At 35.9% G+C, this 15,926-nt stretch overlaps 1 protein-coding gene across 13 annotated transcripts in view; it reads right to left on the reverse strand.

Annotated features, from left to right (window-relative positions):
- PCDH9 (protocadherin 9) overlaps positions 1-15,926 on the reverse strand; it is an 881,206-nt gene that overhangs the window by 650,359 nt on the left and 214,921 nt on the right. Inside the window, exon 3 of one of the 13 annotated variants that reach the window (XM_070240342.1) lies at positions 5,126-5,273. The exons of the other annotated variants lie outside the window; for them this stretch is intronic. Within the exon in view, the coding sequence (XP_070096443.1) occupies positions 5,217-5,273 (57 nt within the window). The 3' untranslated portion in view covers positions 5,126-5,216. Of the gene's footprint in view, positions 1-5,125; positions 5,274-15,926 lie in introns of those variants that run through there. 13 annotated transcript variants of the gene reach the window in all.

The following is a 15,926-nucleotide window of genomic DNA, read 5'->3' on the forward strand; positions in this document are numbered from 1 at the left end:
CTGGAAAGTGGTACATTTGTAGTAAAGTCATGGTAGAAAAAGTTAAGAAGTTAGGTCAAGGCTTTATTCCAAATTTGACAGTGAAGGATTTTATGGGAAATTCAGTATACAAATGAAAATGACAAGTTTTTAACCAGAGTCAAGGTAGAGAGAAAAAGAGAAAGGAAGAGTGGTAACATAAGCAGAGCTATGCTTTGAAGTGGTGGCTGAATTAGATTCGATATGGAAGAGCCTGGAGACATGGGGTGATTAATAGGCTCTTAAATATTCCTTGCAAGAGATAACAAGACTTAATCTCAGATTACAATATTGGGACTTGAAAATTGGGCCATATCCAAAAGAAACTTACCCATTCATTCATTGAGAGCCAAAAAAAAAAAAAAAAAAGAGTCATATTATTAAGGCTCAAGTAAAAACAAAAACAAAATAAAAAGCAAGCAAAGATTTTAATCAATCAATATCGACAATACTATAAGCCAAGATAAACCACCTACTCTTTAGAAAGACTCAGAGTCCTACACAATCTAAATCAGCCTCCTTTCCATCCTTAAAGTGTAGCCATTTTCCCAGCCAACCATACTTTAAAACTCCATGAACTCCAAATAAACCAGATTCTTTCCCACCTCTCCCTGTGCACAGGCTATAGCTTTTATTTATTTATTTTTGTACTAAGTCTGGAAAACTCCTATTCATCCTTCAAGGTCCAGTTCAGATGTCATTTATTCTCTAAATTCAATTAATTTGGCCTGAGATGTCAAGCAATGTTGAGATACAGGTTTCTGAGTCAGCAGCAAATAGTAGAAACACTCATAATGGATGAAAGTAGCATAGGAAGTATATATAAAAAAGAAGTCAAGGGAGATGAGCAAACCCATTTATACTTAAGGACATGCTACCCTTGCAAATTTCTTTTACATTCTTTGAACTTTTAAACAACATAAACGTAACTGCTAAAGGAATAAGTAACTTGACATCATTTCCATTCTTCAATCATATTTCTGAGAAAATAAATTTATCAAGGAGTTGAATCAAATTCTCTTTGTACAGAAGGAAACCAATAACATTCTTAATTTTAATGCATGGTAAAATGTAGATTTCAGGCTTAATTCATGACCAATTGATTTTATTCACAGCATTTTTAAATAGTTTTAAGCTACAAAACAAATACCAAAAAATTTCCTGAAGTTGAAAATATAAATTTCTGCTACTTTTAAAGTAGTAAAAACATTTATATAAAATAATATCTTTATTGGCATTATTGATTTACATTAATTGAGTACTTATATGACCTTGTCATTTTTATAAGTATTTAATATACTTCACTCATTTACAAAATGATTAAGAGTAGCTTTTACAATTATCTACATTTTACAAAAGATTAAAACTCAAATTTAGAAAGGTAAAATATCTTGCTAAAGTCACATAGGTAGTAAGTTCAACACACAGCTAGGCTTGTCTCAGTCAAATGCTTTTTTTCCAACTATAGAGCTGAGAAGCTGGTTTTTATATTGTAATCACTATACTTAGATAAAAGTGGGAGATTTGATGTTTGAACTAGAATTCCAGCGTACAGTTATTGTGCTTCTGTTGACCACTTTGATTAGAATAAAATCAAAACTGTGTAAAACATTGAAAAATTGTACCGTAAAATTTTTAAGAATTAGTCCCTGAAAACTATTTCACCAGATGCAAAGGGACAAGAGTAGGGAGCTATGCTGTGCTGCCGGGAATCCAAGTTTCAGTTTGTTTTTTACTGCTAACAAAACAAGGGTAGAGAAATTCCAAAATGGGAAAAGCCAAGACTTGTTCCCTGGCTGGCATGGTCTGAGAATGCTCTTGGTACAGCATTCTAAGTACCTAGGAGAGAATGTCAATCCCCTTGGTTTAATTAGGACCAGAGTTGTTTGGCTGTGACTGAAAGACAGAGAGAGAGCAACATGGGATCTGGGAAGCAGGAGGAACAGACAGGCCATGTACTCCTAGTGGGAGAGAGGGGACACGAGCGTCTCCCACGGTAATAGTGAATCCCAAGTATTCTGCTTAAGAAGAGAGTCTTCCAGAGACAAATCTTAGCCGCCCCAAAATCATGATGCATTCGATATATTAAGCTTTTTTAGCTTTTACTTCTTATTCTCTTACTTCTAATTTCTATCAGTAGAGGTGACTAGTCTGCTTGTAAGAATTCAGTTACGGTCAGGAAGGCTTTTCAGCTTATTTATTATGCCTCAAAGATCTTGTACAAAATTCATGTACGTTTCCCTGTATTATATCATTCGTATAATAAATATTTATTATTTGAAAAAGTGCTAAGAAATTGTTCCCCCTCTTCCCAGAAATAGTTATAACCAAACTACTTTAATACAAAAACTAAGCAACTTAGATTTACCTATAGAATGTCTTTCTCTTCATAATTCCTTGGGGTGAATATTTATAAAAGATTCAAAATGTTCAGTTTTATATAAAACCACACTCTATCAATCACTGAAATACGGATAACATAGCAATCATGAAGAGAAATGTTTATTATTAAAAATCTAATTTACTATGTCAATAAACTCACACTAAAAAACTTTAAAGTTGCCTATAATAAATTCATAAGCTGTTCGATAGCCTCTTAACTCAATTGAAAAAAGACACAGTAAAGTTTTCAAAATTTATGTCAAAATGCATATCATTTGGGTTTATACATGAAACCATATTTTATACTGAGTTAGAATGGTAATCAAATATATTAAAAACTGCATTTTTTAATTTAGAGTCAGGCCTAAAAGTCACTATTCTTTCTTTTTTTTTTTTTTGAGGGAGATTAGCCCTGAGCTAACATCTGCCACCAATCCTTCTCTTTTTGCTGAGGAAGACTGGCCCTGAGCTAACATCTGAACCCATCTTCCTCTATTTTTTTTTTTTTTGAGGGAGATTAGCCCTGAGCTAACTACTGCCAGTCCTCCTCTTTTTGCTGAGGAAGACTGGCCCTGAGCTAACATCTGTGCCCATCTTCCTCTGCTTTATATGTGGGATGCCTAACACAGCATGGCTTTTGCAAAGTGGTGCCATGGCCGCACTCAGGATCAGAATGGGCGAACCCCGGGCCGCCGAGAAGCAGAACATGTGAACTTAACCACCACACCATGAGGCCGGCCCCATTCCTATATTTTTTATATGTGGTACTTCTGCCACAGCATAGCTTCATAAGCAGGATGTAGGTCCACACCCGGGATCCAAACTGGCGAACCTCGGGCCACTGAAGAGCAGTGTGCAAACTTAACCGCTTTGCCACCAGACTGGCCGCTGACTATTCTGTTTTTGAAATGAATTAACAGTTAGTCAGGAGTCTAACATACCCAGTTTTCTTGCATGTCTTATTTTTTTCCCTTATTAAGAAGATAGCTATCAATTTTTAGAGACCAATGATTATCCCGGTTTGGTTCCAAATAAGACTAATGATGTACTAAATTTAAACACTCATAATTTTCACTGAAACAAAGTTCACCTTCCGAAGAAGGAGTTTAATCTTCTATAAACTTCTTTCTTTCTATTTATTTGCCATCTGACTCTACTTTCAATCATCAGGTTTATTATGCTGTATTTGTCTCTGATGGAAAATCTTATGAATGGTGTTGGAAAGTGACATATTGATCAGTCCATCAATTATCAGTTGGTCTAGTTCTTTCATTTTCTGGCCATCTACCTCCAGGCCTTTCTGTAGTTTCTGTGCGGACATGGAGCCTGCTTTGTTTGTTTGGTTTGGTTTTGGTTTTTCGGTTGTTGCTTTAATGTTAAACATAGCATCCACATTTAGACAGAGATTTTTTAATAGAGTTGCACATCTGCTGACGAGACAACCTGTTGCATTATATTGGCACTTACCAGACTTGTTTTCCACATTTTCTCAAACTGATTGATCTGTTTCATTTAGGGAGCTTTCTCACAATTATAAGTGTACACATATACACATACATTGTAAGTGCACATGATTTAGAAATCCGTGTATAGAGCAAATATACTTCTGGAAGTATTGTTATATTTTAAAAACTACTTTACAAATAACTTTCTTGCAGCAAAGATACCATCTGACTTCTAAAAAGGTACTTACTGCAAAAACTTTCATATTCTGGTCCCCTACACTGGGCTTTGAACAACAGTCTAAATTTAAGAAATGAGGGAAAAAAAGACGTTCAATCGATTTATCTCTTCATTCTATAGCATGTTTATTATTAACATATACCATCATATTACTATTTTAAGGAACTGTAACGATAGAAGTTTACTTCCACATTTTAATCTCTTGTTTATCTGAGGGTATCTACACGAGATGTTTTTCTTTATCACAAGCAGCCCCTGATGAATGCACATATTATTAAGCAGACCTAATGTTACTGGACTTGGCCTATCCTTAGGAACATCACATCCAATTATTTAAATGAAGATTAAAAGAGAACCAATATAGTATGAAGCAAGAACTTTCATTACTTCATATCCTGCCAAAGAGACTGTCCCAGTTGCAAAATTAGTCATGATACACTCAAGATATTTCACTCTCCAGTCTATCCATTATAACTACAAAATTAAATAACACTTTCAGGAACTATTTTAATGATTGCTACTCATTATTAGAGAATAGCATAGGAAGAAAAAGCCTTCATTTAAAAACAGAGCCTCTTTAAAAGGCATAATATCTGTCAGGCGTTCTCTGTCCCTACTTAGTCTCCAGGGAAGGCAGATGGATGTGCCCGTTCTCATGTGCAGGGGAGATCGAACAGACCAGACCGAGCCTCTGATAAATCTTCTCTATAGTCCCATTAGTTTTGATGAAGTTCTTTGAGAAACTGAGAAGAGAAAAATGCCTTTGAAAAATGCCCCTATTCTGCAGTGTGGTGTTATCAGGGCCCTGATTTATTCCGTAGAAGGGAGTAGGTCACAGGGAGAAAAATTAACTTTTTTTTTCTTTGACATATTTATTTGCTTCGTGTAAACATATGGTTAAAAGCCACACTCTCAATTGAAGAACTTTTCAGAATACCGTACATGAATTAGAGTCTTGAAAAATATTCACACAATATTCCGTTCTGAAATTAAAAAAGGAATCTAGACCTTGCATTTTGTTACGAGCATTTCGTTATATAGAACATATTTTAAAACAAAGATGTTTTGAAAACTTTCGGCAGTAAGCAGTAGACAGTAGGCTTCTATGGAGTCCGGATTGAATCCTGGTGCTCTCACTTGGTAAATCTGTATTTCGTGGATGTTTCTTGAATTATTTGTGCTTCAATTTCCTTAGCATAAAGTAGGGAGAGAAATAATGTGAGATTCATGGGATTCGGGCAATGATGAAATGAGCTATTTTATTTAAGGCTCTTGTGTTTCTTGACAAATAATAACAGTTAAATGCTTTAGCGGTTGTTGCTGCTGCTCTTGATGTTATTATTATTAGCATTGTCTAGCCAATCTTCAAATCAGTTATTTCTAACTGTAAATGTCAACATCTAAGAAAAAAAGGATATATGGTCCACCTAACAATAAATATTGTGTTCCAAATTATTTATGGGATATTTTTCTCCTCTCTGTAACTTAGAGGACATTAAATAAGGTCCCCTTTGGAAAGAGGTGGACACAGGAAGAAGAGATTGTACAGCAAGTGTTTCCTGTTTAAAACTTCACACAGGAGATTGGAGGAAATCAGAAAAGTTAAGGCAAGCAGAGTCACAGACATCTCAGCTTGTGGGAACACCCATTGGCTTTCCTTCCTAAGTAGAAGATGCACACTCGAAACTGAAATCTTTCTGCAAAAAGTGGTAGGGAGAGGAATCAGGAGAGGAAATTGATTTGGTGAAGTGAGGGGACTTTCTTCTATTATTTGAGTTGGCTTTAAACTGTCGGTTTTCCATTTGGAGAGTTTGGGTAAATGTGCTTGGCTAGCATTAAACCTAGGCAAAAATAGAGCCAATGGGCTTTTCTGTGCAACTCTCTCGGTACTATTTATCACTTTGTCTTCAGATCTCTTCCGCCCCCACCCCTACACTCCCAGTTTAAAACTTTAAGTGCACCTTTCATTTCCCTCACGCATTCCATGTGTGCTCCCTGTGGTTGGCATCTTGTGTCCAACGGACCGTCTGGTTTTTTGCCACCAAACTCCTCTTCAGGCCTTTGTGCTTCCTACACTGGCAAGCAAGTTAAATTAAACCGTGATAATGTCAATATGTGTATTTGAAGATGTCTTCCAAAGACCGTATGCACGTTTCAAACTTTCAAACACAAGGAATGACTTTAGCTAGGTAATAGGTGATGATCGCATTCTGTCAGTGAAAGCAAAAAATGAATGGCATATTTCAATGTTCTTTAAATACTATATTTCTGCTTATTTCACAGGTATTTGGTTTTGCCCTATAGCCAGGATGGCTTTAGATAAGGGTTAGATGATAAATCTAAAAAGAAGCAGCAGGCAACATTAAATAATGTTAGTAAAATTGGATCTTATACGGAGAAACATAATAATACCTTAAATCCAAGCCCAAAGAGAATGGGCTCTCTATGAAACATGGAGGGTGGACTGTGGAGGGATGCAAGAAATAGTAAATGGCGTCTCTGGTTATCTAGGTCATTGGTTTCTGAAAACTGTCTGAAATTATCAGAATTACCTGGGGAACTTATTAAAAATACTAATTCCCAAGTCTCAACTCCTAAGGATTTGGTTGATGAGATCTGGAAATAAGTATTTTTAGCCATATCCCTGGAGATTTTACACAGTCCCTTCCACACTAATCTTTGGACCATCGTTTGGAACTCAATAACCTAGAAGAGGGAAGGTCAGTGAAGGGATATGTTTAAAAATAGATTTTTTTTAGCTTTGTAAGTTGGATTAAGGTCACGTATTCTAAAAGCATATCTTTGGGACCATTAATTTGGATGTAATTTTCATTTATTATTTAGCTCATATAATGTAGTATTACTATTTATAATATCATATTTGATTATTATATATAACTGTACATTATATATTTTAATAGGATATAAATAACAACATTTACAACTTTAAAGGGAAACAACTTCACATATTTTAAAATATATAATGTATAATTCAATTTCAAAGGGGAATGACATAATTTCAAAGGGAAAAATACCTTTTAAAGAAAAAAAAATCCATCTAAGCCTAATTTGGCCTCCAATGTCAAGACTCAAAGTATTTACATATACTCTAGCTTCAGCAATACTGCCAATGTGTGAACACATTAAGTTGAAATATTCCAGAGAATATCAAAACTTATTCTGAAATCTTTCTTTCTGGAAAATTTTCCCAAGTTTATAACAGTAGAAAGGGCTTTCTCCAAAACTTTTTATAGCAGCAATATCTATGACGAGAGTTGAAATGGCTACATGTATTGTAGAATATCAATTCAAAGTTATTACATTGCATATTGTGCAACCATCAAAATAATAATAGGAAAAATGTGAAAACCTTTGGAAATATTTAAGATATGTTTGAGTAAACAACAAACAGATTCTACACGCCAATAAATCTGTAAATATATTTATATCTGAGCACAAAGAACAAGAGGAAAAGAGTTAAAACATTAATCATAAGATAGTGGGATTTATGAGGGCTTTAAAATATTTATTTAATCTTAAAATATTAATTTTATTTAATTTATCAACTTAGAAAACATGTTTGTGAAATGATTTTTAAAATTAAAAATTTCTGTATAGAGAGAAACACAATATTAATTTGGCTGAGAAATTCTTTTCACTCTATTGTCATTTGTGGCATAATTGACAACGCTCCCATTCTCTCCCTAACTTTCTTGAGCAGCTGGGAGTGTGGGATATAGAGAAGGAGAAATAAATTACTTCCATTCACTCATTCAGGCAAAAGTCGCTAACTATATATTAAGTTCAGGCCATGCAGTGGAATTTGAATAAGAATCCTCATGTGTGCATGCAGGTGATGTCCACTTTTGTTTCCATGTTCCTCATTTTGGTTAGTGCTGATCAGCAACTTGGGCGACCAAACCTCAGAACCTATGCACCTCTGAGTCCTTGAGCTTAAGGGTAACATTTTTATTCAGGTACCTTTTCTACCAAGCATAACAGCCAATTTGAAAGTGGTGGGAATAGTCATGAGTTTATCAGCTTTACACCATTAAGGACATAGAATGCATTGTATAACTGCTTTGAAAACAACTAGTACATGGAAAATGCTTCTGGTCTTATGTGACTGTACACAAAGAGAAGGCTTATAATCAGAGCTTATTTTACCATTCATGTTAGCATACATCATGAAATGCAAATACATTTATTATGTTAAACTGCCAAAGTACAAATAAAATAGGCAAATTTTATTAAAGCTAGAATAATTCCCAATCAGCATCGGATATAATATGTAGATTTTGGAATAAAAGAATGAAACAAAACCACAATAATATGGAGCAAAATAATGAAAAGCTCTCAACAAATCCTTTGTTTCTGTTTACATTCTCCATAGCGGTTAAAATTGCTAGAGTCTATTCAAATTTACTGGAAACTAAAAAGCACTATAACCAACAGTGGAATTTCTTTTAGGTACTAGCTACCCACTGGGAAAAGAAGCATATCACATTTCTTTTCTATGTAAACAATTTGAACAAGGAGAAATCAGCTAGTGCACAATCTATAAAATTGTTAGTTTATTTTTTGTGGGGTGAGGAGGGCGTGTAATTATATACTGTTTTGTATTATATTGTTATCCAAGAAATATGCTAACTCTATACCTCCAGTCCTTGCAACTAATTCCAGTCCTTTTTACCCCACTGGCTACTAGATACTTTTTACTTCAATATCTCATTGATACCCCAGAGTCAGCACGTTCAAAGAGACTCTATTTTAACATGATGAAGGCCATTTCCCATTTCTGGGCCTCCCTCTTTTCATCTCAAAAATAAGGATGATAATATGAAACACATATTATGGGCTTGCTGAAAAAATACAATATATATTTTTAAAAATACAAGTTGGGGGAAAAAAACAGAAAACGCTCTACAACTCTAGGTAGTGTAACTGTTAATCCCCTTCTCTTGTTCCACATTTTGCATATAAATGATGACAGGGAATAAGAAAAAAACCATCTGTGCTGTTGTAGAATCTCAAACTTCATTTTAAGAGGCCTCTGAGTGGTTCTATGTTTTACTCATCATCGGATATGCCTCCCCCTCCCCAGTTGATTCAGAGCGCCAATTCTGGCGTAAACTCATCTCCAGTTTGAGGGCTGGAGAAGACCCTAGGAATCTGAGGAGGTCAAGCCCCTGTATCCATCCAGTCTTGCATCATCATGTCACCTGCTGCAGCTCAACTCTTGAAGGCCTCCTCTCACCTCTCCCTGGGACATTGATTTGGGAGGATGTCAGCCATGGAGGAGTCTCACAGTCAAAGTGGGACGTCAGGGGTCACCTCCAGGACAGAACTGAAAAGAATTTATAGCGTGCACTTAACTTGTCTTAGTTTGGGTCTCATTCAAAGCAGAATTTCCTATTCCTCCCCCCACCCATCAGTCCCATCTTCTCCTTCCAGCACACCGACTCTCCTTACTTTCAGTGTTGCTGTCCAAAGCAACTTGGACACTCCGACTCTTCCTGAGATACCTCCTTCATACCCGACATACAGCAATCAAATCTAGTCAATTCCTCTCTTCTTATAGATCTTCTTATATGCATTACATACCTGCCAATGTAGCAGCATCAAGAGTTGCCTATCTACCTCTAATCTAGCCAATGCTAAACACATCTGTAATGTGGCTAAACTCCTTTCATTCACAGCATGCTATTACCTAACGCACCCTCATTATAGGCTTCTCGGAGCCTATTTCCAACACGGTGATTCTCAAGCTTTAGTGTGCATCATCATCACCAGGAGGGCTTGTTAAAACACAGCCTGCTGGCCTCAAAATTTCTGTATCAGAAGGTTTGGGGTGAGGCCAATTTGCCTTTCTAACAAGTTCCTATAAGAGGCTGGTGCTGCTGATCCTGGAGCTCGTCTTTGAGAACCACTGTTCTAACACAGAGTTCTAAACCCCTCTGCCAGGATTGCAGAGCTGTCCGTAGTGTATGGCCACTCTACTTATTTCATTACACTTAGTAAATACTTCTCTTATTAGATAGATGTGGATTTATAGTGAAGTTAATACATCAGCTTCAAGGCCCCTCGTTTGCACAGGCCTCTTCAAAGGCCTTACAGTTAATTTGTATTCTTTTCCTTAAAAGGAACTCTAAAAATAAGTGTTTTAAGTCACACAAAGGCTGGATCCTCCCCTGCTGCTAGAGATCTAGGGTTTTTCATTGATTTATGAGCACGTCAAACTTCTTTTCCTTTGTGTGCCCTGTCTGATCTGTTCCCCTTCCTTAGAAAGTCCTTTAGCCCTCATTCTGCACTTGTTTCCCTTCCCACAGCAAATCCCACGCATCCTTGACTACCAGACCATTTCTTTATTTCCTAGACTAATCTGGCTCTTTTTTTTTTTTATCAACTTTCAACTGCTTTGTGTTGCTACTAGTTCTTTATCACGTTTCTCTTTAAAGAGAATGAATGTAAAATCCTTTGGGATGTTACTTTGCCAAGTTACATATTTATCAATTAACTAATTGGTGTTAGGGAAATGTGAAGAATACACTAAGCAGGTTGATTAAAATAACTAACAATAGCAGCTGATATTTATTACAGACTTACTAACTGGCAGGCGCTATCCTAAGAGCTTTACACATATTATTTCATTCTAACCTCAAATCTTCCCTAAAATAAGCTACCATTATTGTTGTAATGATTGTTGTTGTTTTAAGATAAATCTGAGGAATAGAAAAGTTAAATAACTTCCTCGAAGTCCCTCAGCTAATAGAGAGTACGGATTCAAACTCCAAACTATAGAACTCTAGTACCGTAGCTCTTAATCAGCTAAACCAGAAACTGTAATCTACTATGGTGAGGTGCAGGGGGGTGTGCGGGAGATTCTCCAAATCATTTTTCTTCTCCCTATTGCATATAAAAGCCTGAAAATTAGGAAGTAAACTTCATTTAATTATAGCACACTAGCCCCATGGATAACAGTGCCACACCAACTCCAAACAGAACAGGTACATTTGGAAGTCAGAAGAACGATTTTGAAGAATATCAGAAATGTCATGTTTTATAGCTTCCAGACTGATAAAATACTAGTTAACAGGTTGTGATGACTGCCATTATTTTGATGAATGTCCTATTAGAACTAGAATTCCATATTAAGAAATTATTCTGATCTATTTGCAATATCCTTCTCCTTACTTGTGTACACATTGCCCAATTTGTGACAACTCTTGTCTAAGGCAGAGATTCCTTGTCCCCAGTGACAGAGATACAACTCAGGGTATATTAACATTTCCACTGGACTTTACCAATTTAAAGGAAAGTAATTCAAACTTAGATCAGTCACCTTTGGCAGGAGGTAGAAACTAGAGAGCAAAGTCAAATGTGGGATTATTTGACCTCCATTCTTCTGAATCAGAAAGATTAAACACTTAATTTTTACCTCCTGCCAGTTACCTTTCTCTGGATTCAAAAAAACTTCACAGACGTTGTGATATTCCTCAAAATACTCATTTGACCTAGAGAGAAGGTGACTAATACAATTCCCTATATCAATATAACACTAAATAAAAAGGAAATTGACGTGCATATCATATGGGCAAAAACAACTTCCGACTCTACTTAATATATGGCCACATTTTTTTGCATATATTATCTTTTATTGCTCCTTTGAATCATGATGTTAATAGCATCGTCTACAATAAGATGATATTGAATGTGTACTTACAAAGTCATCATCTACAATACTTTTTAGGCACATGCTATATTCAATAGGACCATGAGGAAACAGAAAAATCTGCATCCACACCTATGCTTATAGTCTAAAGTCTAATAGACCAGAATATTATTAAAAGATTTAATCTAGAAGTTTATCATTTATAAATGCCTTTTATTCACTTCACATAATAGGGATACTAAAATACTAGTTTTCTAAAACAGCAGCATTTTATTCTTATCTTGGGAGGTGGAAGTTTTGCTAAAACGTTTTTCATTAAGATAATCTGTTAAATTAATGCCTTAGAGGTGAGTAGACCACTGCGAAGTATTTTTTGTGTGCCAATAATTAAACGTCTTGTGTACTACACCAACCCATCACAGTTATGCAAGAGACTGTTGCCACATGAAACATCACTAGACCATTGTAATAAGATCTAAGGCATTTTTCAATCAGAAAAGCCTCTAAAAGACTCATCAAATTAAATGTACATAGAAAAATAGCAGTACCAACAGACTAAAAAAACTTACTTAGAGCCATGAATGATGGTTGGAAAGCTGAATTTTGTTGGCAGTCTTCATGAAATTATCATGCCAAAATCTTCTCCTCCTAATAGAAGTGTTCATGTTTAGATCTCCTGTTGCTTGAAAATATGTCTAGGTGGCTACTAGTATCAGCAAACTTGCACTTCAAAATAACGAAGGACCTATTTTCAAATTCATCTCTTTTACTCAGCAAAAACAGCATGGTAACTCTTCCTTATCATTTTATAAAAATAACATTTTTCAGTTCAATTAAACCATGAAACTAAGAATAAATACAGGACTCTGCTTTGGGTAGAATATTCGATGCCTGGCATTAAGTCTCTTTCTTCCTTTCTTCCTTCCCTTCCATCCTTTCTTCTTTTTTCCTCTCCTTTTTTTTCATTCTTTTCGCAATTCTGAAATCACTGTATTGCTTATATAATTTTTTTTAAAAAGCACTGGATCTTGAAACAATTGATTTAATAGAATTTTTGAATAGTGATTCTATTATTAATTGTTGAACAGAATATTAAGCTATGAGAAATTAAATAAATTTAACCCTTTTATAAAGTTATAAAATAAATTACTACTCAGTTTAAATACTAGCAAATGAATATTGAAACCCCTCAACTTTCGATAATTAAGCATATCATGATTCATGGATAGCATGTTACATGGCCCATGTTTAGAGCTCAATAAGTCTTGTTTCTCTAATGGTATCTTTAATAATAGTTGAACTATTGGTCACTATGCGATTTAGTGAGATTTAGGCTGGAGTCATATCAGCAAAACAAAGTTTAAATATCTGGTAGCACATTTGTGTGCACGCGCATGTGCGTGGGAGAGAAAGAGAGACAGAGAATGAGAACAAACCTGGCCATCGGGTCTTCTATAATGAGTTCCATTCTTTTTCAAGGCACAACAAGCAAGTTATTACCAACAGTATTTAATTACTTTTTCTAATTTATCATTGATGCAAGAAGGAAAGAAAAAAAGCAAAACCAACCACGGGACCTCAAGATTTCTCCTGCTGAATGAACACTGATAAGAAAATTCTGAATCATTGTTTCACCCAGTTTATACTATTCATGGGCTAATGAACAGGAAGAGTACAAATAAATTGAATGGTTAGTGAATCACATTGTTTTCCACCTCGTAAACAGTACAGACGGCCTCTGATTCATCCTGCTCCCACCCCCATAATTGCGACGGTTCCTGCACTCCTTTCCTGCGCCAAAATCAAATGGTTAACACTGAAACACTGGATAATAGACAAATATTTCCTGTTTTATGTAAAAAGATTAAAGAGTCACACTGTTGAGAAAATTCTAAAGTGTTATTATATCATGAAAGCCCAGAAGATCAATTGTAGAGGAACTAAGTGTAAATTGGCTGGCATTAGACACTGTGGCAAAAAGAACACACTTCCCAGACCTGCAGGAGATAATTAGGCCCAATTACTAGGTGAAGTCACTGTGCTCATTTAAGACCCAGACAACGTGTCAAAGTGTGTGTGTGTAGACCACAAAAATTGTGGCATAACAAAATTATAGCTGTGATCATATAAGTATTCTTTTTTATTAGTAACATTTCTATGATTAGAAAAGTGATACATGGTCACTGTAAAAATTTAGCATATCTAGGCGAATGTATTGGAAAGGCATAAATCACTCATGAAACCACAATTCAGAAACAACCAGTGTGGAAATCATATTGTAGTTTTTCTAGGACTTTTCCTAAACATATGCTTGCAGTACACACACACACACACAGACAGACACACATTTCTTCCTCCTAAGATACAGATCATTCTTCTGTATCCTATTTTTATTTAGTTAAATCTATAACATAAGCATTTTTTTCAATATCCAATTTTCCAATATTCCAGTGTGAAGTAGAAACTCATAATTTCATCCTGTAAATATACCATATATATTTAACCATATATTTAACTATCTGTGATCAACTCTATGCATAATTATTTCTGCACATCTCTGATTTTTTTTCCATTAATAAAACTCCTGGAATTAGATCAAGCTTTTGATTTGTATATGCCATAATTATAACAAAATGTTTTTAAAAAAATATTCGATTGAAACCCATGTGTTGACCACATAACCTAGGCTTTGTGCACAGACTGGGCCTGCTCCTTTATCATTCCTCAGATGTTAGACTCACTCATCCCTGATTGGTTGTCCTTAGACGAGTTCTACACATAGTTGGTGAATGAAGAAGAAAAAAAATCAGAGGTTAAGTAGGAGAAAGAAAGTGTTCAGCATCCAAGCAATTTGGGACTGGAGAAACAGGTTCAGCACAAGCCTATGACCTTAACTATGAGGAAAGCTAAGGCAGCCAAGAGAGGCAAGGCCCTGAGGGTGGAAGACAGACACTACAAGGGAAAGTACTGCTGTCGTGAGGCAGGCATTCTCTGGACCCCACGTTCTTGTTCTCGTTCTCAGTGTGTGACCCAATGCTCTGTCCATCAGCCCATTCTGTTCACTTGCTCCTCAGAAACATTTCTGTATCCTTCATACTTGAGACCTTAAAACCCAGATCCAAATATGTATTTTCCTTTTATAATTTGAAACCAGTCATAACTGCATAGTTTCTTTTGCCTTCTTTGAATCTAGGTAATTTATTCGTCCCCGCTAACAGATCACTTTCTATAACTTCCAACATGCACATCTTGCTAGAGTACTATCCCCAGACAGCTGTTCTTGGCCTGGCTAATAAGCAAGATTGTCTTATATTGATATCCTTTGTATAAACAAAGAAGGGGCAATTAGTAGAAGTAGGAACTGCCACAGGCAGCCATGCACGGTCCCTTGCTGGACCCTTTAATATCTCTTTCCTTGCAAACTGTCCTTTCTAGGTTGCCTGTATCTTCTAGAACTTTTATTCACTTGCTAAGAAAAAATGGATATCCTCAATTTTTTCCCCCAGAACATTCTATTGCTCTACTTACCTGAAGTCTGGATTTCCTTTGATAATATCACTGCTTTTATCTCAGTGCTACCAGGCACACTTAATCACATCTACTTGGCTTTTCCCCCCATTCCTTTAACAAAGTTCTGAGTTATAATCACCCTACGCAAAATACCCACCCCTCCCTGCCACCAGCCAACACACACATAGCCAATCTTTCAGCAGGTGATCTATTTCTGTACCACTACTTGCCAACTCCTTTACAGTCTCTTAGGAAGTAATGGCTCAAGTAGTTTCGGACTGTGTTTTTTATCTTATTCCTCTCCCACTTCTTGCAGCTTTACTCTAAGAATGCTTACTCTCCCTCCTGAATTTCCATTGCCTCCATCCACCATTTATTTGCTTGTAGATGTGCTAAAATGTCCTCCATGGTCAAAGATCTCTTTTGAGTCCAGCACCCCTTCAAGAAGCAGTCCCATCTCTCTTTTGCTTAGTTACCAAACTTCTTGAATGAATTGTGCAGCTTTACCTTTCCTTTACTATAATATACCCATTGCCTCCCCCACCCCACAGTGAATTTGTAATAGTCAATTCCAAAGATCAGCTCTTAGTCTTACAAAATTAGTTTTGGTCTCAATCCAGTTTACTTGACATCACTAAAGCACTTACTAATGGGATAGACC

Source organism: Equus caballus, chromosome 17 (genome assembly GCF_041296265.1).
Source record: "Equus caballus isolate H_3958 breed thoroughbred chromosome 17, TB-T2T, whole genome shotgun sequence".
Classification (NCBI taxonomy): domain Eukaryota; kingdom Metazoa; phylum Chordata; class Mammalia; order Perissodactyla; family Equidae; genus Equus; species Equus caballus.